The sequence below is a fragment of the Leptosomus discolor genome, chromosome 11 (assembly GCF_034619465.1).
Source record: "Leptosomus discolor isolate bLepDis1 chromosome 11, bLepDis1.hap2, whole genome shotgun sequence".
Lineage (NCBI taxonomy): Eukaryota > Metazoa > Chordata > Aves > Leptosomiformes > Leptosomidae > Leptosomus > Leptosomus discolor.
In genome coordinates this window covers 13610398-13636181 of record NC_141401.1, presented here as the reverse complement: position 1 = coordinate 13636181, position 25784 = coordinate 13610398, and the positions used below count along the sequence as shown (strand labels likewise).

The 25784-nt window shown below is 38.3% G+C and overlaps 1 protein-coding gene across 1 annotated transcript; it reads left to right on the top strand.

Annotated features, from left to right (window-relative positions):
* The first annotated feature begins 1434 nt into the window (after nt 1–1434).
* On the top strand, nt 1435–24196 carry AP4E1 (adaptor related protein complex 4 subunit epsilon 1). The gene is made up of 21 exons (XM_086471904.1): nt 1435–1596; nt 2128–2199; nt 3041–3164; nt 5323–5396; nt 6799–6920; nt 7735–7894; nt 8436–8602; nt 9243–9316; nt 11383–11505; nt 11595–11704; nt 11983–12122; nt 13459–13571; nt 13711–13829; nt 14548–14850; nt 15582–15696; nt 17755–17890; nt 19037–19292; nt 20048–20623; nt 22029–22213; nt 23043–23200; nt 23634–24196. Exons 1-21 carry the CDS (start codon nt 1435–1437, stop codon nt 23792–23794), a joined length of 3450 nt encoding a protein of 1149 aa, XP_086328030.1. The 3' UTR covers nt 23795–24196.
* The last annotated feature ends 1588 nt before the right edge of the window (nt 24197–25784 follow it).

Sequence of the window (25784 nt, the reverse complement as noted above, 5' to 3'; positions counted from 1 at the left end):
TAAGTGGCACTATGCTTATTCCTTGTTCACAGGAAAAACAGTGAGAAAAAAACAATTATGTTAAAAAAATAAAGTGAAGACTATCTGCATATGTTTGGAAAGGCATACCCTGATGGACCAGGTAAACTGCGTTAGATGCATTTTTTCCCTTGCAGTGCGAAGTATCTGTGGAAGTTATAGTCACCCTTCTTTCACGTGTTCGTTTGATTGACTTTCCTGGTGGATGCCCAGTTTCATCCCAGCCACACAGTCCTGCGGCAGCCATGGATGGACCAGAAGGCATGTCATGGTGTTTCAGAGCAGAGCTGTGTCTGACAAAGGAGGAGCTTTTTCTGTAACTGAAATTGCTTCTCTGGATACCAAATGACCAAAAGTAACAAGGCTTCTGTTCATTTAGCATCTGCAACTACTCCTGTTCAGCTATGGAGACATAAACCTAACCTCAATCTGAAAGGCATAGTACCACAAAATGGCAAAAATGGTATCGAGAGAGGAAAAGCTGTAATCTTTAACCCTATAAATTCACACAGTACTTTTTGCAGTTAAGAAATCCTTTATTTCATTTGCAAGAGCAGTGAATGCAGAGGTGGTTCACAGGAGCTATGTGGTGAAAACCTTCCCAAGATGCCAAACCCCTGCTGCCAGGGGAGCGGGAATTGCCCCAGGAACAGCTCCTCTCGGCCAAGGCCCTTTAAGAACAGTATTTCTCATAAGCATCTACACACTGTCGCACTGCTCTTTCGAAACCCACCTTTTAAGTGTCTTTGTTTTGTGGTGCTAACAAAAAAAAAAAAGGACGGTTAGGCCGCTCCTGCTGCCGCACCCCTCGCCCGGGCAGCGCTCCCTCAGGGGGGCATCTGCTCTCATCTCGATGCGATCTGCGACCGGCAGCCCGCGGGCAGCAACCCCTAGAGGCCGGGCAGGGGGTTGCCGCCACCCCCCGCGGACTGACCGGCTTTAAACGCTGTGTTTCAGCTCCACCTTCCGGCCCAGCCGGCCGCTGTGAGCGGGCGGGACGATCTCAGGCACGGCAGGGCCCGCTGCCCGCTCTGGGAGGAGGGCAGCGGCGGGCAGGCAAGGGCGGGGACTGAGGGAGCGCCTCTCGCACAGCCACGGCCGCCCACCGGCGCGGCCCCCCCCGAGGCTCACGGCTCGGCGTTAACACGGCTTCCCGCCGCGCCCGGCTCCCTCAGGGCTCGGGCCTGCAGCAGGCGGGGCGGGGCGGGGCGGGGCGGGGCGGGGCGGGGCCGGGCCGGCCCGCGAGCTCTTCCCGCTCCGCCCCGTCCCGCCCCGCCCCCAGTAGGTGGTGCGGCGCCCCCTGCCGCCGGGCGCGCGCGCCCCGGAAGTGCGCGGCGAGACCGGCGGGGGCCGCGGTCCGGCCGGGCCTTTCCCTTCCGGGCGGGGAGCGGGCAGCGGGCTGCGGCGGGAGCGGCCATGAGCGACGTGGTGGAGCGGACGCTGAGCGTGCTGCCCTGGCTGCTGGGGCAGCACGACCCGGGCGCCGGGCCGGCGGGGGCCGGCGGCCCTGGCAGGGTTTCGGCCACCTCCCGGCTCGGCAGCCTCATCCGGAGCATCACGGCGCTCACCTCCAAGCATGTACGGGCTGCGGGCGGCGCCCCGGGGCGGGCGGGGCTGGGCCGCCTCCTCCCCGCCGCCCTGCTCTCGCCGCCTCGAAGCAGGCGGGGGCCGGGCAGTGCTCCTCGCTCCCTTCCCGCCCCGCGGTGTCCCTGAGGGGCCGGCGCGGCCCCGTAGGGCGCGGGGCGGTAAGCCGGGCCGGGTCGGGCTGTGGGCCCTGTGCGCGGTGACGGTGCGCTGGCCTGGCCTCTCAGCCGCGGGGCTGGGTCTTGCTGAGCTCCGGAGCCCGACGGTAAAGCTCGTCGCGGTGTGTGTTCGTGGGTGCCGCGTGGTGCCGTTCTGTGGCGGGCGTGGCGTGGGAAAGCACGGCCGCAAAGTGTTGCCCTCGGGGCTGGGAACGAGCAGGCCGGTGTTTCTGCCATGAATGTAGTGAACGTAAACACGCTGCTTTTGAGGAGACCCTGGAATACTGTCAACATGGCTTCTTTGATTTTTGTTTCGTGTTTTGCCTCCGAAATTCGTGCGAGATTAAAATAAACTGAATTTTTCTAGGAGGAAGAAAAATTAATCCAGCAGGAACTAGCCAGTTTGAAGGCAACTGTTTCAGCCCCCACTACAACACTTGTAAGTTTTATTAGTGATTACAGCAGACTAAAGGTGAAGAAAAACAGTGGTCTCACTCTTTTTGCTAGGTGCAGTGTACAGGTTGTCTGCATTATAGGTATTTAATCATCAGCGTTAAAAGGTACCAGTGTCTGGTTTTGCAGCATGGTTTAAACTAGTGAGGACACTGTGATCCTGTTTGGTGTGAATAAACTGTAACCCAGAGTCTCTTGTTCTGTAGTTTCTGAAATAATCCGGGCAAAAAAGTTAAGTGATTGTCTGCTTCCATCAAATAATGTTCTTGCGGGCTCACATTGTTCTTTTGATGAACTTGTGCTGTATAAGAAGCTGTGCTTTTTTCGTGTACACATTTGATAGTGTCAGAGTTGCAGGAGTTGTTATAGTCTGTTTTGAGTTGGTTAATGCATGCCTTAGTCCCATGAGTGAGAGTTTTTCAAGGGAAAGATGAAGTTTTACCTCACACATAGCAAAAACCCATCCTAGGTCTGTGTACTGATTGGTAAAAAATAATTTGCGTTATCAATGTGATCTGACACTTCAGATAATTCATATCTTTTATGTTAGTTGTAATATACTGTTGATCACGTACATGCTAATCAAAATAAGATAACATCTTTAAGGGTATTATATGGGGAGTTCTGCTCTTACAGTGACATATGAATATTGATTCACAGAATAGCTTCATAGCAAAGGAAAAATTATGAGTACCCTGATTTTAGAAAAATGTGTGAATGCACATATGTTTCTGTCCGATAAAGTCCTCTACTTCATTAGAGCAGTGAAGAAGAGTATAAAACATATCTGACTTATAATTATTGATAATTTATTTTTGGTATTTCAGAGACTGATGAAAGAATGTATGGTGAGACTCATCTATTGTGAAATGCTGGGGTACGAGTCTTCCTTTGGATATATCCATGCAATCAAGCTTGCACAGCAAGGAAATCTTTTGGAGAAAAGAGTTGGTATGTGCATGGGGCTGTAGCCTTAATAATATTCTCAAACTGTATTGTTAAAACTTCTTAGGATATATAATTAATGTAAAAATACAGCTTAAAATGTTCTGGTTTCTTGGTCTTGTTTCAAAGCCTCTCACTCCACTTTGAAAAGAACTAAATCCCTAGTTTGTGAGCTGCTCTGTATCTGCTTGTAGAACAGAAGGCAGAGGAAATTATTTTAAATCATCAGTTGTTCTTTCATTGTTTTGAGTTGTGGCACCAAATAAACAAGTAATTTACTAGAAATTTTGTTTAAAAACCACATCAACCTGAAAATGAGTTTCAGTCAGGATCTAGTTTCTTTTTCAAGTACTGTAGTACAAGATTAGACAAAGATGTTAGTGTCAGACATTTGTCAGATAATTTTTTTTTTTCTGGTGCTTGTAGGATTTTTTTAGTTTAGAAACAGTTGTAGGAAATGAAAGAAATAAGGCAATTCTTACAGCATCGGTGCAGAAGCTCCTGAGGAAATCTGAAAGGCTAATTCAGATTTCTTTGAAATTTCATGCTGTTGTGATTTCTTTGCTTGCCGCTGTGGCTATTAACTTGTTTCCAGTAGATTTAGTTTGAAGTAGCTGTCAGTCTGTCTCGTCTGGAGAATTTCCTTGCAGTTGCTGATTCAACTGCCTAGTGAAGACATTTCTTCTTGTTTGCAGAGAAAATGGTTTAACTCCAAGCAATACTATGTCTGCATACAGAGAAGGAAGGCAGTGTCTTGCGGGATATGCTTGTTTGATATCCTTTGTTTGAGTTTCATCTGGATCATCCACTCAAGTATTGGAATTTCAGAGAGAATGCGTTACAAGTGATGATTTAAAGTTGCTTTACCCCTGAGTAATGAAAGCCAGTGCGCAGGTGCTCTGGTAGGGATTAAGAAAGTCTGTCTTCACCAAACCTGGGAGGGCAGGTGGCAAGCTGTTTTGAAGAAAACTTTGTGACCTCTGTAAGTGTCAAGAACCAATGTGTCTTGTTGTTAATCCATTTGAGAAGTTTCCATACAAGGGCTTTTTTTTTTTTTTGAGAAGGCTTTGGTGAAGCAGCAGTTACTTTTTTTTTTTTAAATGTCAGTGGCTTAAAATTCTCAGGCCAGAAAGTGCCCTTAAGCTTTGATCTGGTAAAAGGATGTTATCAAGAGTGTGTGTGTGTGGGGGGGTGTTTGTGGTTTTTTTTTTTGTTGTTGGTGTTCTGCAGTTGTATGTGATATGAGGTCGACATTGTCTGTTCTTGGTGCAATATACCAAAGTTTGTGTCAAGGAATTATTGTCAGTTGATCCAATCAAGATGGGTTACTCTTTTACCCAATGTGAGCCTCAGCGAATGAGAGAGAACTACAGTCTTGCAGGTGTGCTGAGGTGACCAAGTCCGTAGTTTCACAAGCAGATAGATCAGTCTGATAGCCCAGACAGTTATTTTTATCCAAGTTGTTCATTTTGATCCCTAGGCCCTGAATGAACCAAGAACTTTTTTAAGGTCGATCTCTGTAATACAAATACTGTCATGAGCTGTGGCACGCCCTCCCCACCTCCACCCTCCCTTTAAGTCGTTTACTTTAAAAGGAAGACATGTCTTGAAGAAAAAGGTTTCTGGCAGATTTCTGGAGTTCTGGAATTGTTTCCTCTTTGTTAAGAAATGACAAGAGAGTTTTTGGCATAGGGTGGTGAATTTACTCTTCTGTATTCCAAGTTGAATATAAAATTTATTTGAAATGGAATTTTATTTTTTGAAAAAAGAGAAACAGATATAAGGAAGTGCATTTGTGTTGTGTAGTCTAGAAGTAATACGCTTTTCTGCATACAGAGAAGGTACTATTTTTCCAGGAAGTAATTTCTCATGGTGCTCTTGGCTGCTCTTTAGCTCTAACAGTATTGTAATGTCTCTTATTTCTCACAGCTTATGAATTCTTAACCTGTTACTTGTTGAGCTTTACTGCAACTTACATATAACTGGTTTGCCTGGAAATAAAAGAAAGTCTTTATATTTAAAAAACGAGTAACTGTCATCCAACAGTGGGGTTGTTTTGTTGGGTTTTTGTAATTGTTTAACTCTTCTGGTATTAGTCTTCGGTTTTCTATCTTGAAGTCGCTTATTGCTTGAAAGTAGTAATGGAGGCTGCTTTCCCTTATAGGTTACTTGGCAGTTTCTTTATTTCTACGTGAAAATCATGAACTGCTACTTCTACTTGTGAACACAGTTGTGAAGGTACAGTGTTTTTGGAGGTCTGGAGGTAAACTAAACTTGGACCAAATCTTCCTGTTTTGTTGCACAACATCAAAGCTATATACTCGTTAGTCCTATCTTGCTCTTGAAGTTTCTGTTTCTTTGGTTAGCAATGAAAATTTGAAATGGCTTTCCCTGGCTTTTTAATTTAATCTTGGCATTCCTGCTGTTAAAGCTGGTTTTAAAATTTTTTTTCAAAGGAGGTAATTGCCTTTATAAAATGTACCAATTATATACATTTTCAACTCCAACAGGAGCCATGCATGCGTATTTCAATGTAAACTTTTGCTTTTAGCAGACAGCAAGTATCTGTTGGCTTCTTTGAGTTCTTGGGATAATTTTGGTAGAAAATGGAAATATGCTTTGGAATGACACTGAAAATCTATTACCTAATAGTATTTCATAGGTGTCATCTTCTGTATTACTGCCTCTTACATGGAGAATCGTGATTTACTGTAACTTTCTGCGTAATTATTACTTTTTATGTTACAGTAGGCTAAAGTCACATAAATTAGACCGAAAGTGATGCTTAGTTTGTCATTGTGATTGAAAACTGTTTTATAATCTTTTAAAATCTGACTTAAAACTAATAAGGATATAGAAAGAAGTGAAGAATGAGAGTCCACAAAGAACTAAACCAAACTGAGGACTAAAACCTGTCTGGGACAAATGGCCAGAGCAAATAATGATGTCAGTTGGAAATCTTACACCTTTCATTTGTTTTGAAGAATAATTCTAGTCTTGTATTTCATAAATTCATCCGTCCTTTTTTGTTTTAAGGTTACAGAGAGCTGTATGTACTATTTTTAATTGTATTTGGGGCAGACTGTGAATTTTCTTTTTTTAATGGAATGTTATGTGTAGTTTGCATTCATTTGTTAGGGAGTAGGTAATGTCTTATTTTAGTGTACAGATATGCAATTGGCAGTATTCTCGAGCTTGGTCTTTTTTTTTTTTTTTAATTATTTGGGCTAGACCAAAGGCACTAGAGAGAATACTGTTGAATTCCATGACGAGTGACTCATCCCACTGGTCCAGCTGAGGACTCAGCATAGTTTTGCAGTCATCAAACTATTTCAGTAAACAAACATTGATCATAGTTCTGTGTGTTAAACTCACATATATTTAAAATATTAATGTAGTTCTATCACATGGGTGTGAGGAGCTGCTTGTTCCTTCTTCCTGTGTAAGAGAAGAAGAGAACCTGATTAGCTCAGCGAGAGCTGATGCTTCTCCAGCATGAGCAGACAACAGGATGGCTGGCAGCAGGATGCTTGCTGTTGGTAGGCTAGGTCCAGCTGCTTGTGAAAGGTACAGGGTTTGTCTGTGGAGAATTTACAAGTTTAAATAAAAAACTACTGTCTTATTTCCATGATTGTGACAGGACTTACAGAGCACTAATCTAGTAGAGGTGTGCATGGCATTAACCGTTGTCAGCCAGATCTTTCCACGGGAGATGATTCCAGCTGTCCTTCCCCTAATAGAAGACAAGCTCCAGCATTCTAAGTATGTATTCATTTACAGAATTTCAAGTGGCCTCTTACAGTTGAATTACTTAATTTTGTAGGGAGTTTTAGTAAACTGGTGTTTTTTTTCTCTGAGGTGGTCTTTCTAATCATTAAATTCAGAAATTGTTCCTCCCATAGTTTTTCTTTGAGTCTCATTTGCAGTCTTGACTGAGTATTTGATAGGTATTCATTTTTTTCATAACCAGTTTTGATAGGGAAATGTAATTTAATTTATCTGCTGGAGTCCTTTTAACAAATATGTGGATGAAGACATGTTTGTAAAGTGGAGAAACAGATTGGGATCCTTGAAGTGCTTTTTTTTTTTTTAAATAAAGCTCTTTACAGAAACTTTGTTGATAAAAGTGTATTTGCAGATGTCAATACGCTTGAATCGTATGCTTCTTTAATATCCCACACACAAAGGATTTGTAAGTGTTGTGTTGATTACAAAGGGAATTGCAGAATGAACTGACTCAGTAACTTCTAGACAGGTATTTTTTGGAGCTGCACATGTGACCACAACAGATTATCAGTGGCCAATTTCATTGTTTATTTGGTGGCCACTCTTTTGAATCATCAATCTCACATCAAGCCATACTATGCCTTTAAGTTTGCTTGGTATTTGCAAAGTCATTGGTTATCAAATATGTAAAACATGGATTCTCATCTCTCTCCAAATTGTGATGTTCTGATGGCTGGCCACAAAATTTTACACTGCTGTGGAAGTAACAAGTGCAAGTTGTTTTTAAGTCAAGTACTTAAAATGCATAAGCCACTTAATTTTGTTTTGTGTAAATCTTCCTTCTCTTCAGGGAAATTATCCGAAGAAAAGCTGTTCAAGCTTTATATAAATTCTATCTTATTGCTCCTAACCAAGTTCAACACATTCATGACAAGTTCCGGAAAGCCTTATGTGACAGGGATGCTGGAGTCATGGCTGCTTCTTTGCATATTTATCTTCAAATGATTAAGGTAGGCAAAGAATTAGAAGCACAGCTGAACTTGAGAGCTATTTTTTATATATATACACGTATATGTATATATGCATTATTTTAAATACACAGCGTATGGCACAGAAGTTTTGTAGAAAAAACTTAGTTGTCGTCGTTAGAAAAGTTAATTTCTATGATCATGTATGTCTGTGTTATGTTTGTGCTAGCTCTCCATTTGGCTTGACAAATCCACTTGCGTGATCCAAATGCTTGGCATCGTTGGCATCCTTACTAAGGGATCTAACTTCTACAGTGTGTTAAAAAGGTTTACTGAAATCTGCTTGTAATTATCTTTTTTGCTGTTGCCTTCAAGTTACATTCACTCCCTTTGCAAATGTGTGAGAAAATAGCATAGGTTTAAAGTGAAGAGCTTACAGGTGTTCAGGGATGAGAGCAGAAATTTGATTTAAAGAAATGAAACCATCAGTGTAGGTATTTTGATCTTAATCAGCTTGTGGATGATTTTACTTTTGAGGTGCTGTATGAAAATATTTGAATTGTGTTTCTTTTTTGTTATATAGGAAAACTCATCTGGATACAAGGACTTGACTGGGAGTTTTGTAACCATCCTAAAGCAGGTAGTGGGAGGAAAGCTTCCTATTGACTTCAACTATCACAGTGTGCCAGCACCATGGTTACAAATTCAGCTTTTAAGAATATTGGGGCTGTTGGGAAAAGATGATCAGAGGTAAGTAGATCTTTCTCGGTAATTAATATTTTGAAGATACAAAAAAGACAGTCATGACCTGTACCTCATAGACAGCTTTCTGTTTTGTGGGGTTTTTTTTTGTTTAATAAGAGGATTTCAGTGTTGAACTTCATTAATAATTAACAAATAATATTTGTTGTTAACCAACACAGTGAGCAGACACTTTTTAACTTGCAAAGTTAGTTTCTTCTGGATCGGCTAAACAATTGATTATTGTGGAATATGCTCAAAATACATTTTTGCTGGGACTTCTGTTACTAGGATACCAAACTACTGTGTGAAAATCCAGAGTAAAGATATTTTTAAAAGTGGTGTCATTTTGTGAGGACCTGGTTGTCTGTGGTCCTTTTTGTGTTGATGTTTTATTTTTTTATACAAGCAGCAAGGGAAGTGTTTTTATTCTTGTGATATGGTGAATGTTTCTTTTGAAAGCTGCAAACATCTTGTTAGATGCCATTTAGAAACATGTTATAGAGCTCTTCCATGTCAAAGCCAATCTGTGGATGTGAATAATTTGTGTTAGAGATTGCAGTACTAGTGTTTGAGCTGTTTGGCAAAATAAGACTACATGCTTGTTAGTGCTGCAAATAATTTTATATTTTTTTTTCTTGTTAAACAGGACAAGTGAATTGATGTATGATGTTCTAGATGAATCTTTAAGAAGAGCAGAGATCAATCATAATATTACATATGGTGGGTGAGGGTATTTTATGTAATTATCATATTTGGGATGATTGAAAATGTGAGTAGTTGATCATGCTAAAATACTTGTGCAGTAGTTTTGAAAAATCTAATTATATTCTTAATAAATAACAATGGTATTCTTAAGCATCCCTCTAGTACATTGTAAAACAAGTGATACATTGCTGTGCATTGCAGTTGTTTATCATTGAAGTAAAACATTTTTATTTACTGAGGATTCATCTTGACTCAAAGGCCTCTATCCTATGTTTGCATTGTCCTTGCCCTTAAATACAGAAAGTCAGCTTCTTCATGAAAGCTGTTACTGAACATGGCTTGAGTTGAAATAAACGATAAAAGAAAAATCCTAGTGATACAGCTCTGTTTATTAGAAATGCCTGGATTTTCTATTCACTGCCTTGAGAAAGGCAATAAAAAGAATGCAAGAGTGACAGCATTAGTTCTTTATAGCTGTGTAGGGCTTTTCCTTTAGCCATGGTTAATAAAAATTATACCTTTACAGAGTTCAATGATAGCGATACCTGTGAAAAGATGTTTTGGCACACATCTCAATTTAAAATTGCTAGAACACGGTAGAAGGCTGTGTTAATGTAATCATCTTCTCAGTAGAGAAAGCTGTATTTGTTGCTAGAAGAAAGCAAAAAGAATAATTGCACTAAGTTGTTTTTCTAACAAAAAGTTGAGTGATTTATTTGGATTTTTCTCTGCCTTCCCCTCCCCAGGTCTTAATACCTCCCCAAACCCAGATCTGATGTTCCAGAAGCTACATTAAGAGCTGTTTAACTATTAAAAAAACCAACCCTAACCCCCCCATTACTTTATTGTTAAAGTAAAGTACCCGTGATAATGGGATAACCACCTTAAAACAACATGGGGCGGGGGGAGGAGGATCATGGCCCAAAGCTCTAGGTTCTGCTGCCTACTTGATACATATTTTGTAAGCATTGTATGAACTTCACTTCCGCTAAAGGGAGCTCTGGGGAAGTACTCTGTTTCAGTAAATAATAAATGAGGAAGCATCGTTCAGACATTTAGTATGTTCAGTTTATTACTTCTATTCTTTAGGAAAGAACATAGAAGGTATTGAGAGGTGTGTTGCCTTATAATACAATTTGCACTTGGCAGTTGCTGAGAGTTGAACATTAGATTTGTTTTAAGCACTTAAGGGGCCAAAGTGGGCAGTATATTATGATTCATACAAGGGCACAGAACTTAGATATGTAGTTTTTGTTCACATACGATGAGCTTTTTGTAAAACTTCAGTTGATGATCCCAGACAAAAGAAAAATGTTATATTTTTTTTTTTTAGTGATTACTCTTTCTTACACAAAGTCCTTGGTTATTGCATGTTTCTTGCTTCTTGTAGGCAACTGAGTTGTTAGTATGCTAGTCTTCTCGGGTTTAGTTTTGTAATGCTTAGGAAGAGTAGGTGGTTGTCTATCGGACAATTCGGTTAGAGACCGAATTACAGGAACAACAGAAAATTACATCATGATTTTGGATGCCAGTTAATTCCTAAATTGATCTGAATCTTTGCCTGAATTGCTGCCACAAAGAATTACTTTTTGTGTGTTGTTCCGTTTACTTCTAACTTTTTCTTAAACAACCATACAAAGTTGTTTTGTTGTTTTTTCTTTTTTTAATAAGAATGTTCTTGGACTGATTGTGGCTGTTCATAGTAGCTAAGAAATCATATGAATTATTGAGAAATACTTTGTCTCAAATCCATTATAGTTGCCCAGTAGTTTTCTAAAGACTGTCCCAGTCCAGTCCCTTGAGCAACTAAAGGAGACTCCAAGGTTGGAAGAACTTTCAGGACAGAAAGTTGTATGTGCAATGGCAAAGGCTAATAAAAAATATGTATCATCTAAAGGAGGATAGTCTCTCATCCTGTTTTTACTTGCGTCTGTAGGTGCTCTGCAGCTAGGTTCAGTGGAGGTGAGGCAACACTGCAGTTCCTTGATACAGTCAGTGAGCTTGTTTGCTTGTTAAAAATTTTTGCATTGTAGTGGTATTTAATACACATTAATTACGTGTCCTTTTTTCTCTCCCCACAGCCATCTTGTTTGAATGTGTCCAAACAATTTATACGATTTATCCCAAATCTGAACTTCTTGAAAAGGCCGCCAAGTGCATTGGCAAATTTGTTTTGTCACCCAAAATTAATTTGAAATACTTAGGTAAGGATACCTGATTTCATTAAGACGTTTTTAATTTGGCCATAGTAGTGTACATTCTGTTCTATTGCTTCCGATCGCTTCTATTCTAGGTTTAAAGGCTCTGACCTATGTTATCCAGCAGGATCCTAACCTGGCACTTCAGCACCAGATGACAATAATTGAATGCCTGGACCATCCAGATCCCATTATTAAAAGGGAGGTCAGTGAATTTTTTAACCTAAAAAATGAAGGTAATTTTTAAGATGGGTGATGAGTTTTTTAAAATGAGTAGCATAGAAGGTATATTATGTCTCAGTTGTTGTGAGAGAGCAGTTACAATGTGACAAGCTGTGTAGAGAAGCAGTGTATTTCATTTAAGACTTGCCAAAAGAAGACAGTTGCTCAATTTGGCATTATACTCAAGTGTTTCTGTTTGCCTGCTTGCTTTTTTGAATCATCGGAGCCAATTAAATATAATTTTTTTGCTTCCTTTTTCAGACTTTAGAGCTTCTCTATAGAATTACAAATGGACAGAATGTAATTGTCATAGTTCAGAAGATGCTCGACTACTTAAAAGAAAGCAAAGAAGAATATGCTATCATCAGCTTAGTTGGCAAAATAGCAGAACTAGCTGAGAAATATCCTTTTATTTTTCTGAAACTTTGGAGTCGGAGCTCAAGTAAATGCAGTTTATGTCCTTTCTAAAGCATCTTTCATGATCTTTCCAAGTAGGAAAAGCTGCGCTTGCCACTCTTTCAAATGCAAAAAAAAAAAAAAAGTAAAATAAAATGCGTTCAAAAATGACCACAGTGTTTTTCTGTTTCACCAAGAGAAAGTAATGGCACTCAAAATACTTTTTTGGCTTTGGAGTTTTGCATTAAAACATTTTATTTTTAAATTAAAACTTTGAAGTCTTATACCACTGCATGGAGAGAGATGCCTTGGTGCTACATTGAGTGCTGTTCTGCGATTGTGAGAATAATCTTTCTATCTGAGAACTCTTCATTGGTGTATGGATTTTAAGAATAACACACTTTCGTAGAAGTGAAGAAAAGATTCTTTAACTATGCCAAAAAGATAGAAATTATTATGATCGACATTGCCATTGCCTGATTTTTTTGTATGTATTCTTGTCTGATAATAGGAGTTGTAAGCTGTTTATAATAGAGAGCTACTTTGCTGTCCTATTTGTACACTGCTTCACACAGAGTATTGTACCAAAAAAAAGCTGTGTTGTCATATAGTATGCAAAAATAAGACAATAATACTAATGTTACTGAATGGAAATTTTCAACAGTACAGAAAGTGTTCATTTGCAGGATTTATTTGAGGGAAGGCAGAAACTAACTTCCAAAGTCAGCAAAGGCTGATCAAATTTTAACTATATATAAATATAGTACTTCAAAATGCTTATTGTTTTTCAGTAAATCCACAGCAAAACACTGCTGGAAAGATCAGCTAGTCTATCAATCAAGTGATATTGGGTAAACAAACTCAAAGGATTATGCTGGAAAGCTAGCACAGAACACGTGTGAACTTAAACAGTAGGACAGGTTTTCAGAACTAAATCCTTGTGTGAATGTATCTGTTCCTACTGTGTAAAGTCTGCTTAAACTCATTTTTCATTCTAACATTTATTCATGCACAACTTAACATGTGTTGATTGGCAAGCCAGCAAACTGCACGTAATGGGCAGCTGTTAAGTTCATGCACAGGCTTTTTCAACAGGGCAGTAGCTTAAGATTTATCTACCTGATCGCCAGCTTTCATGAAGCTTACAGGAGATGCTTATAAAAGATACCGGAATATTTCCTCTTCAGTTAGATTGAGCTGATATTTGACCATCAGGCCCTCAGGTTACTGCGGAGAGCAAGATGGATATCTTATTTGTGGAAAATTTGTTTCCTTAGGAAACACACTAAAAAAGAAAGAACAAGTTATGCCTTAGCACTTCATTCCTTAACATCTGGACACGTATGCCCCTGACAATGAGTGGTTCATCCAAACAATGAATGCTGTGTTTTCAGTTGGAGGTGATGTTGTGCATCCTGATATCCCAAACAACTTTCTGAGGCTGTTGGCTGAAGGTGAGTAACTCCCCGAATGCTCTGAAGAATTAGACGTGTTCCTAAATCATCTGGCTTTTTTTCTTAAAATGCACTTTGAAGTATTTGATGGGGGGTGGTGTTTGTGTTTCAGGCAAAGTATGTATTGTTTTCTACCTAGGATTTGGTGATGGAAAAGAAGATGATCAGCTACGGATGTATGCAGTACGTTCTTATTTAGCATTACTTGAAGAGGAAGGTGCATTGTATCCACAGAAATTCCTTCAAGTTATGAGTTGGGTAAGGTAGACACATGGTCAAAATTGAATATAAAGATATGGGGAAACTGTCAAAGGTGGTGATGTTTTTAAATAAATATTTTTAACTTTTATTTTTAGTCATGAATATTCTGGTTTTACTTGAAGTCAAGATAATATGCTGAAATCTATTTTCAGTGACCTCTTTTGGTGCCCAAGGACTACTAGCTCGTCATAGTTTGTGGAAAAACTGGCTTGCTCCCTTTAAGGCAGGTGACTATTGGAATGGCTTAGCAGCCACATGAATCTGACTGCGTGCTGAGAGCCTCTCTGTCTTTGTCAGAATTAGGCCAGATGTTGTTGTGAAATGCATTTTTAGCCTTGCAGGTGACTGACCAAGTGCTATGCTAGTATTGTCTGGTACCTGGGTAAGCTTCAGCTTCCACCCAAGGAAGAGACTGCAGTAGGAGCAAATTGTGTTTTATAAGGGCCTAATTGCTGTGTTTAGCTTTCTTTGAGACAGCTATTTGTTTTTTGAGAAGCTAAAAGTTAGAGTCTGCTGAGGCAAACACAAAGATCATTTCAAGCCTTTGACATTTAAGACACAAAATGGTAAAAAATAGTTTAGAACATATTTAAATAAGTTTCTTGAGTGTGAGGTGGATTTTATTATAGTGTTTAGTATACTACATTCTAATTTCAAAACTGAAAGCACTGTTCTGTGTGACTAAATGTCTATTTTGTCTGTTCTTTATGAATAGGTGTTGGGGGAGTATTCCAGCCTTGTTACAGAAGTTGATCCAGAAGTTATTTTGACAAAGCTACACAACCTGCTGAAGAAGACTTTTGTTACTTCTGAAACTAAAGTATGGATAATGGCTGCAGTCACAAAGATAGCATCACGTACCTCCTGTTCAAAAACAGTTGACAAACTAATCCAAGAATTCAGCAACTCTCTGGATACTTGCATGAGACAATATGCCTTTGAATTGAAGCATCTGTGTGAAGACAAAGCACTGATGAAAAACTTACTTCCTTTTGATGCTAGTTGCAGTGACATGGTGGTAAGACAGCTGCAACATGTGTTCTTCATGGAGAGCTGTGTGCTCAGCAGTTTGGGGGATTGAATATTTTAGTAAAAAAAGTTTTCAGAATGAACTATATTTGACAGTTCTGACTGGTGCCAGTCTTTAGTTGGCTTAAAGTGAGTTTTTTAGAAACATACTTTTTCAGGCATATGTGAATGAATCATAATGGTCTATGCTGAAAGATAAAGAATCATGGTGTTTAGTTAGTAAGCTGGAGTAGCTGTTAACAGAATTATGATTTCATACCCTGATTTATTTTTTGTCCCTTTCTTTTTAAAGACAAGTTAAGCCTTTAATTCAAAGGGTTTGCCTCCTATTGAGAAACTACTGATCTTGGCACTGAAATGTCTACAATAAATGATGGAAAACAGTATTGCTGAGGTTTTTGAGGGGGGTTTTTTCAGCTCAGTATTTTCAAATAATGGTGGATTCAGCCATTTTGGGAAAACTCTACTCTGCTGCTTCTTTACTTGTTTAGACAAAAAAAAAAAACAGTATCAGAGGAGTTAAGCTACAAATCTCCAGCTCAGCCTGTTTCAGCATAGTTGCTTAACAATTTCCGTTAATACAGTAGCTTTACTGGTAGATATGGGAGACGTGGGACAGAAGATCGTGGTTTGCTGATAAGACACTATTATTCTGGTAACATCAGGCTCATGTATAGAAAATACTTCAATTACTTTCTCACTTCTCTTAATTCTGTGTAGGTAGATGCTTCCTTATCTTTTCTGGATGGGTTTGTCGCTGAGGGACTTAGTGATGGTGCAGCACCGTATAAGCCTCATCACCAGAGACAAGAGGAGAAACTTTCTCAGGAAAAAGGTGACCATTTACTGCATTTATTAAATAGCTGGTAAATTACCTGATAAGTATTAACAAGCAATCTAAGTGTAAATATTATTTCTTAAAGTAATGTTATCTTAATCTTAATACATCTCTTGTTTGTAGACTTAGTGGAGTTCAACTTAGTTTTTAGTTCCACCATCTGTCTAGCTGGTATATGTAACTGTTCATTTATCATAGGTTGCTGTTCTGCGGATGAGGATGTTTTATTATAATCTCTGGTGGTCTATGAAATTTGAAATCTATGGGGATTATGAAAGTGAAAGCAAAGCGTTCCTAACTTTATTATACTGAGCACTTTAGTCTTGACTGTAGAATTAGAGTTTGTAATAATAACCATTGTGAACTTACTTTATGGCACACATCTTATTTCTTATCTAGTGTAGGAACAGGTGAGACAGCAGTATGTGCTTTTATTTAGTTAAAAATACCCCAAAACTTTACCTATAGTGCAACTTTTATTTTTTATTTTTTTGCCATAAAAATACTAGTTTACTTTATTATAGCCAGTCACATAAGGATTTCTTTTAGACATTTCTGAGTGATTCACTTTGAAGTTGGAAAGCTTTTCTAAAACATTCCTCAGCTTTGCTTTACTCTTGAGGAATTAGAAAAATGGCTCTTAATACACTGCATTATCTACAATGAAGTAATTATTTTTAAAAGAAGATTTTGACTGTGCGGGTTAATACATGCAATAAATATTGTCCATTTGCTTGCATGTGTAGCTTGGCAGAATTTTAACACTTTTCTGAGATAATTATAAATTGAACAGCCTCCACTTTAAGCCTGCTAGAAAATTCAAAATTTTGGTGGAGAAATGTTGAACAAGGTCCAGTATGTTGAAACTGAGTATTCTATACTGTTTTCTCCATGCATGTAAAGCCCAGTGAGGGATACAATCTACTGTATGTCAGATTGCGCTCATAATAGTGCTTCATACTGAGGAGTTGAGAATGAAATTAGTGGTCTTTACTGCTGAAGAACATCCATTTAGCCCTCTGTTGTTTGCAGTGTTCTTACAATAGCTTCCCTGTAAAATTGTAGGAACCAGATTTTGAATTTTGTTTTTTTTTTTCCTCAGTAATCACAAGTATTGGTTAGCATCTTCCACCGGCTTGTAAATATTCTAGGAGGTAAGATATAGGTGAGGTAGAATATTCAGAAATATTCTAGAAGGAGAGTCTACTGATTTTATTGAAATCATTTGTTTATAGATAACTAAATTTATGGGTTGGTAGAGTTTGAATATCTTTGTGGATGCTGTTTGTCATAAAGCCCCTTAGATGTCTGTTCCTTCTTGCATCTTTATGGGACAGGACACTTCCTTAGCACCGCCTCCTTTGTCAAGAGACTTCTCTCATCCCAGATGCCCAACAGCTTTGCCTTGCTGCTTCAGGTTGCTCGGAAGAAGAAAGTGTAAGGCTGGGGTGGAGGTCAGGGAAAGGGACTGTATCCCTTGATAGTTCCAGGGCTGCACTCTGCTTCGTACCTAGCAACGACTGGTTAGGTTACAGTCCAGAACAATTTTTAGAAGCTATTCAAACTACGTTTTGATTCGTAAAGCATAGCTGAAGTATCTGGTTCTGAATCCTGCTTTGCAAGTCTTAGTGAAAATTGATTTATCACCCAAGGTGTCAAGTATGTTTGCAAAGCAGACAGTGATATCTGGACATAATGGTGTGGACTCAAAATGTTATTTAAGCTCATGAACAAATGGAAAAGCTCACTCATTGAGATCCAATACAGTACTTCTGACTACAGATACTAAGCATCAGCAGATGTTTTAGTGATAAGCTGTAAAGTCACTATTTCTGTTTAATTTCAGTATTTAAAACCAAATAGAAAATGAATACGTGTTTTACATAAATCCTCTTAAAAAGCTTATTTGAGAACAGAAACATCCATTTTTAATGAGGATAGGCTCCTGAATGGGAAGCCTGAGAATTGCAGCAGTACAGCATGTCTATTTTCAGAAAACAGATTTCTTACTTTTTTATGTCTCACTGTAATTTTAAGATTCTGTCTGTCTTGCAGCTCTGAATTTTGAACCTTATGGATTGTCATTTGCTTCAAGTGTGTCTTCATCTGGTGTCGCCGGCAGACAGTCCCCCACTGGTTTATCTTTTGGTTCTGATACGTCTGGTAATAGTGCAGAGACAGGGCATAAAGAGTAAGTAAATTCGTGTTTGAAATGAGGTACGTTTAAGCTTCTGTTCTTGTCGGTATCATGTGTCTTTGCTTCTTCATTACATGGAACTAAAAAGAATACAGTTGGACATGGAAACCTCTGTCATGTAAGAAGTAGTTCAGATGGTGTCTTCTTTGAAATAACTAGAAAAAAGTTAATGCAGTTAAACAGTTTCTCCCACTTTCTTCACAAACTACAAATTAAGTGATAGTTAATGCAGTAAAACTGGGTCAGGATTACCTGATGATTACATGATTAAGTATTTTTTTTTTTCCTCTGGCTTCTTTTGTTTTCTTACAGGCTATGCTTACCTTTTATGGGCTTACAATAATGTGCCTGCTAAGGAAACTTGTTTAGATAAAAGTGAGGCTAAGATTTGCCGTGTAAGATGCTCCTTAAGTTTTAGAACACTACAAATAAATTCCATATCCATAGTTTCATACAAATTAATAACTTCATTTATACTCTGGTAAATTGGTATGCAGGAAACCTTGGAAGCTTTTTCAGAATCTCTGACTAGTGTGTGTAAGAAAATTTGAGTGAGGCTTTTAGTTGTAGCACTTGCAGCATTTAGCCTGTGTCTGTTGAATTGACTTCTGCTAGAGTTCAGGGTGTCTGAGAATGTGAACACTTTTCATATGAAATAAAAATAATTTCTTATGTCTCTTCTGATTTTCAGTCTCTTACATTAACTTAAATGATTTTTGAAGGAATCAGCAATATAACTATTTAAATATACATAGAGATTCCCAGAATCTTTCTCCTGGGGAGAAAGATAGATACCTTCTTGCTTGTATTCACTTTAAAAAAAAATATTTAAATACATTATAAATCTGAAACTGTGGATGGAGCTGGCAAACAGAGTCTGCTACTGACTGCAAGTATAGATCTATACTTAGGACTGTATAGCCTAGTCCAAGTTTGTATTTGAAGAGTGTTCTAAAAGTAATGAATGACATTACTAACAGAACTTAATGCGGATGCAAAAGTGTTCATTTATATTCCACTGCTCACTGTGTATATCAAAGTACCGAAGTTGTGAATGGTGTTTAAAGTACAGTGTTGGCATGTATTTATGAGCGTGATGTTCACATGGTTGATCCTGCTTTGTTTTGTTTGTCTTTTTAGGACAAATATTCTGAAACTTGAAGGAGTACGCAAGCTATGGGGAAAAGAAGGCTATCTTCCAAAGAAGGAAAGCAAAGTAGGGAAAGAAAATGAGCCACAAACTGTTTCTTGTGGCACCTTGTTAGCAGGACAGGTGGGTGATCCTCCTGCATTGCGGTCTGATCAAGTTACCAGCCTCTCTGAGGAAGACAAAGAGAAGCAGCAGTTGGCATCAACTTTGTTTATTGGGCTAGGATCAAATGCCAGTGTCAGTCTGGTAAGTGGTTCTTTTGAAACCAGTTGAAAGTTTATATATTGCCTTATTTGCAATTACAGATTTTTATATGCAAATGGATATCAAATTAGTGTTGTAAAATGAGGCAAAACCCCCCGATTTATTGAAAATTACTTTTGTAATCTGATAATTTGTTATGAACCTGAAACAGGTTGGATATTACTTGGTGAAGCAACCTTTGGAGCAGATCTGATTCAGTAACTAGAACTTCCTTCTCTTTACATGTTGCACTTCAACCTTCAGTCTTGGTTTTCCCTGACAGCTGTTCCTTGACCCAACTTTGCAGAGCTGTTGGCATTCATTTCGCAGTAAGGCTAGAGTTTGGCTGGAGTTTATGTACAGTAATATGTGGAATGTTAAAAAAAAAAAAAAAATCACCATTAGGTAGTCTTGCTAAGGCTGACATTACCGTATTAGCCAGCTCAAATCTTGACATTTCTCTCTGGTTTAACCAGAGAGTGTTCACCTGTACTTTTTCAATAGGAGCTTTTAGTTTGTTCTAGAGAACCTAGACTCATTCTTGCATTCGAAGCTGAGCCAATACCCTGTAAGAAATACAATACAAGCCCCTTGCTGAATCCATTAAGGTGTTTGGAATCTATTTGTATTTGTCATCTGAATTGATTCCTTGGTCGTTATTTGTCCTTGCTCACGCTGTTTCATGCTGTTGACAGTAACACAGCTGGTTGCTAGAAACTTCCCCACCCGTGTTTTTTTTTTTTCTTCTTCCTTTTCAGATGGGGAAGGCAGACTCAGCTACTCAGAAGTTCAGAAGACAGTCAAAGATAAATGAAACTCAAAATAGCGAAGAGGCGTCAGACTTCCAAAATATTGCTGCTTCAGATCTTGGTCCCTTACTTGACACAGTACCTATTAACATGGAAGACTGTGAGGGAAATATACACACAAGGTTAAGGAAAGCTTCTATGTGTTCTTCAGATATTGTAGAAGATAATTTAGCATTTGAAACACCTCAATCCCTAAAAAAATATGGGCTGGATGACAGACTTTCAAGTAGTAGGCTGTCACAGTCGTCGTTGTTTGCTGATAGTAATATTGAAATTTTTCAGCCTTCTCCAAGTGCTCGGTGTGAAAGTGCCAGTAAACCACCATTGGTCCCTTCTTTACCAGAAGAGCTAGAAGAGCTCACTCACTCTGAAGTAGTGGAACTTTGTCAGAGTGATGCCTTAGCTGTGTATTTTTGTAAGGTGTGGACAGATGACTCTCTGTTGCTCACTGTTTTTGTTTCAAATAAAACCACTTCTGCACTTAATGCTTTGAACTTAGTGTTTGAAGAAACAGAACATTTTCAGGTAAGAAACTTTGTTTCCATTATATTTCAAATTCACTTGAAACTTCCTGCTTTTTGCTTGCTTTTAAGTGTGCAATATTTGATTTAAAGTAATAGCCACGGTTTTTTCCCAAAGCATTTACTTACTTGTGGTATGGCTATTGCATACGTCCTAAAGGGTAGTGAAGGAAATCTCAGTGCTAAACTTAGTGTCATTTGGTGTAGAAGTTAGCATCTCACTTTTTGATTCACCTTACTTTCATTTCCTACTGCTTGCCTCCGTATGACAAATATGTATGATTTTTCAGTTCTGAATTGAGCTCCTTCCTGGTGTTTAAGACTGAATGCAAACCTAACCAGTCATTCTCAGAATGGTATGACTTGAGTTGCCAAGAAATCACTGCGTAAATTTTTTTGTCTGGGTGTGACTGTTGGGCTTGTGCATTCGTTTGTATTTATCTGACAGGCAGACATGATGCAGTTTCTTCCTTCACATAAAATTGTGTAAGCTTGCTTCAAGGTTGGTTTTCTTTTTTTCCCCCAAGATATCAGTCGTTTCATTCTTGTTCTCATGCATTCAGTTGATGGTGGCGAGGAATTGGTCAGTTTATTTTTTGTCATCGGCTACATCTGGGGTTTAACTATGGTTGGTAAAAGCATGTGATAGTCTTGATTGAAACTTCACTTAAAATGGAAGGCTATTTAGGAGTTGCCTGTGGGCATGACTATCCCTGGATTTTGCTGAAAGAAGCACAGAATTATGAAACCTTGGAGACACTCAGCAAGTGATAACTGGATAAAGAGAATTAAGAAGAATGTTTGTTCTAGAATTGACTTAATCAAGGAACTGCTAACTGGTTATGAAGTCTCCTTCCTCCCCATTTCTGGCTTGAATCAAACCTGCCATGGCATTGATAGAAAGTGGGCATCTCATGTCTAGTTTTTCTTTGTATTTCACTTCAGTTTCCACACAGACCACTACCGCAGATAGAATCTGTGTTACTGGTTTGTTTGGAGAGGCCAGGGACTGCTGAGTAATCTTGAAATTATCCTTGTTATTAGGCATGATTTGGGAACTTGCTTTTAGCATATAGCTTGGGCTATGTTGTAGTGTTTCTCTTGTATATTAGTTTATTTTGGGACTGAACCACAGAATTTGGGTTCTTGGTCATAAGTTCTTGGTCTCTCTGAGCAGTCATTCAGGGAGGAGGAGGGAAGCCAATTGGCAGAAAGAGATGAATTGCTCCAATGTTTTGATTCTCGTAGAACTTTGTAGATGTTAATGGTTGATTTATCCTCTGAGACTTGAGAAATGGTAGCTCTATTCACTTGCCAAATAGTCCAAGAAAAATCAATTGAAATAAAAGCCACTTGCACAACTTGACAGCCAGATTTATTTTCTTTATTCCTTTTAAAAAATTACGTAGATTTTGGAGAGTCCCACCTACCAGTTTCCCGTAATTGAAGCTCAAAGTGTGAAACGTTGCCAGAGATGTGTGTGGATGGACAAAGTCTGTACACAGGGAATTCTTTCTGGCTCTGTTAACTACCAGTCAGAAATGGAAACTCACCTTGAATTTTCAATAACTTTTTCATTGTTGGACTTCATCAGGTAAATAAAATAACCCGCAGTTTTAAAAAATGTGTGTACTCAAATAAGTATTAGACAAGGGTGGGATGATTTGGATATTGGTTATGAAAATATAAGACTTCAAGTTAGGCAGCTAATTTTACTCGAGATGACTGTTAAGCATAGTAAATGGTTATTTATACACTTAGAACAAAGGGGCAAAGTTCCAGGAAGAAGTAGAAATCCAGTGAGAATATTGACAGTAGCTTCAGGTTAGAATAGTCTTGAACTACAGAATGCATTTTTGAGGAGGCTAACAGAACAGAGTGAAGGGAAGGGCATGCCGTTTTAAAATAACGGCTTGATATAAACTGAAATAAGTGATTTGAGCACAGACCCCCATACATTATATGAATAGGCTGTCATCTTTTGCAGGGAAAGAAGAAAGCTCATTCTTTTCATTTTTGAACACTGCATTTATTTTAGGAGTAGAAAAAGGAAGTGTTCTTTTTGCAGTAAACTTTTCTGTTTTATAGTGAAATCCACCTTGTTTTCCATAATAATAAAGTATACCTCTCATTGAACTTGTTCCATCTTTTTCAATGGGCAGATAAGTCAAGGCCATTCATTTTAGTCTTCCATTTACATAGAATAATATATTTTTTACAAAAATTTAGAAATCCAAATCAAGGAATAGAAACTTTTTTAAAATGTTAAACTGGGATGAGGAGGGCTTTGTTTAATCTAATCTGTATTTGCTTATAGCTTGCTCTGTTGTCCAGTTACTTCCAGATAGGATTTTTTGGGTGACCAAATATATTCTGAATAATGTTTCTCATTTTGCTAAGATATGTGGTGAACTTATTTTTAGGCCAATGGAAATGACTACAGAAGACTTTGGGAAGCTGTGGTTGTCCCTTTCCAATGATGTGAAGCAGAATATAAAAATGTCATCTTCTCAAGATTCCCTTTCAGCAGCTCTGAATACACTGCAACAGAAGCTAAAGCTCCATATAGTTGATATTATAGGTGAGTGAAAGGTTACTGTAAGGTTGCTTACAACCTGTAATTTGTCCCAGGAAAGTGAGTTCATGGAAGGAGGTATCTTACACTTTAAGGCAGGGAATGTGTAAGAGCATAGTGAACACAGGAGCGTTGTCTTGCAGACCTTATTTGCTTTACTCGGGGGTCTGTGTAAAGATACAAGTGTACAGCAAACAGTAAACTTTGTAAGGGAGCAAACTGTTGAACTGTGAAGAGTTTTGGACATGACAAATATGAAGCTGGGATTGCACGCAGGAGGCATGATTTTTGGTGATGTATTAGAGAAGTAGGGGCATGAGTAGAAGAGAACAGCAGAAAAGGAGTTTGAGAGAAAGATAATTTTTTGTGAACTATGTTTTAGTTATTGTTACTTCTGATTGTTACTTCATTTTTTTTTTTTGGCATCTGTTGTTTTAAGGTAATGAGGGAATACTGGCGTGCCAGCTACTTCCATCTGTGCCCTGTCTGCTGCACTGTCGTACTCACTCAGGGATGCTGGCTTTGTGGTTCAGATCACCTTGTTCTGCTCTTCCAGATGGTTTGCTTTATCAGTGTCAAAAGGTGATGGAGGAATCTTAATAACAATATTGCCTGCCTTAAACTATTTGTTGTGTGAAAAGGAAATCAAAGACTTACACAGTTGCACAGATATTTACCAAAGCTGAATTAAGATACTGCTTCTTGGAAGTATTAGAAGTTTTCTTCCAGCTGGCATATGTCATGTGGACTTGTGGGAGAAGAACGATGACCTAAATTACGCCTGCAAAAACATGCTCAGGACTGTACAGTGACTAACAAGTAATCTGTTGAAGTATTGTTACCCGTGTAAGTGAAATGTATATTTCTTAATTTTGTTGTAAATGACTGAAAGTATTTATTTTTATTATGCAGCTTTTATAGATGCCAACAATTATTCCTTACAGCAACTACTTAAATATGATTTTAAAGAAAACATATTTCCATTATGAGGTCAGACTTGATCAGTTAGGATCATTAATTTTATTTTGATAATTTTTCTAAAGCTATTTTTAAGCACTGCTGGCAAGAAGATCTGTATTGGTAGTTGTGTAAAGTAACTTATGTAGCAATGAATGCGTGTTTTGAAAATAGTTAAAAGATTTTAGTGAGCAACACACTTCCCATGATCTTTGATATTTACCATTTAAGAGGTGAGATCTAAATAAGTTTTTGATAGGAGCCAGGCATGTGAAATTGTATGGAAGCACCTCCTGGGGGATGATCTAAGGCCCTTCAGGCTAGTTCCTGTCTGCAATTCTTCATGTTTCAGCCACGTTCCCTTTTCTTAGGGGTCTGTGACAGTCACCGAGTATTTGTGCGTGTCTAAGGGTAAGTTTCATGCAGATCAAGTCTGAGATGGCTGAGTGGGGGTAGTTGGCTGTGGACATGTTGGCTAGTGGACATGTTCATTGCTCTCCAGTCAATCCTATAAATTTAATCTGGCCAATATCTCTGTCCATGAAAATTCACATCAGGAAATTTTCATTTATTTTTACTTCTAATTATTTATAGCCTCAGTATGGCTCTTCAAACCTTTGACTTGCACAGATGTGGCCGTATTGTGTGTGCATGGCTAGGAACTGCAGTAAGGCATAAGAGATCAAATCAGAGCAGCGTACATGATAAATGTGTCTGTCTAGATTGTCTCCTTTTCTTTCTGAAATAACCTCACAGTCTTGAAAATCCAGCAGTTTTTATTTAGATGCTATATGAAAACTTTAATATTATTTATAACTGGTCATGTTTTTTATTTAAAAACATCGAAGATTGTACACATGCTTCAGACATGGTATAAATGGATTCTACAGTGGAATTCTTTCCTTTGTGTGTTTAATATTAACAAGGAAATTCTTTGTATTTCAGCGTTACTGCTTCTCTCCTGATAAGCAGTGGTTGCAAAGGAAAAAGTGTTCCGTTACTTTGTTAATGTTTTGGTAAATGTTCATGAAATCATCATAAGAATGTTAATGTGCTGCTAGATTTTCTTTTTTTTGTTTGTTTGTTTTTTGTCAAACCACTTGTGTTATCACAAGTATACTCATATAAGTAAAGCTCCTTTTTATTGCTGTTTCAGTACCTTCTTACTGAGGAATTTAAAGTGCACTGAACCTGTAAATATACTTAATGTTCTGCATTTAGTGTTTACTTGGCACTTCAAGACAGTTTATATAAATGAAAACCAATTTATAGTGGAATAATTTCCAGCAAACTATTTCCCTGCTGGTAAATCAGACTTGCGTTATGCAATTGGACTTTTGTAATTGTATGAACTATAATAGAGGTATCTGTTTGTGGCCTATGCATTTAAACTGTTTCAGCAATGAGATGTTCAATGTCCCAGTGTTTAAAAGAACAGCAAAAGACAATGAAGCCTTATATTGTTCATATAATGTTCTTTATAACCTTTTTCACCATAAGTGAAACAGTGTATGTTAAGCTCAATCTGCAGATCCGAAGAGCTTTATGGTAACATCACATAAAGGAGTTTGTAGGGAATTGTACCTGTGTCAGTCTTTATTTTTGGATTGCCCAGCAGATATTTTTCTTGATC

Coding starts and splice junctions, on each gene's coding strand:
- AP4E1 (XM_086471904.1), top strand. CDS start 1,435: ATGAGCGACGTGGTGGAGCGGACGCTGAGCGTGCTGCCCTGGCTGCTG. Junction 9,317..11,382: donor CAATCATAATATTACATATG/GTGGGTGAGGGT, acceptor CTCTCCCCACAG/CCATCTTGTTTGAATGTGTC. Junction 17,891..19,036: donor GCAGAGACAGGGCATAAAGA/GTAAGTAAATTC, acceptor TTGTCTTTTTAG/GACAAATATTCTGAAACTTG.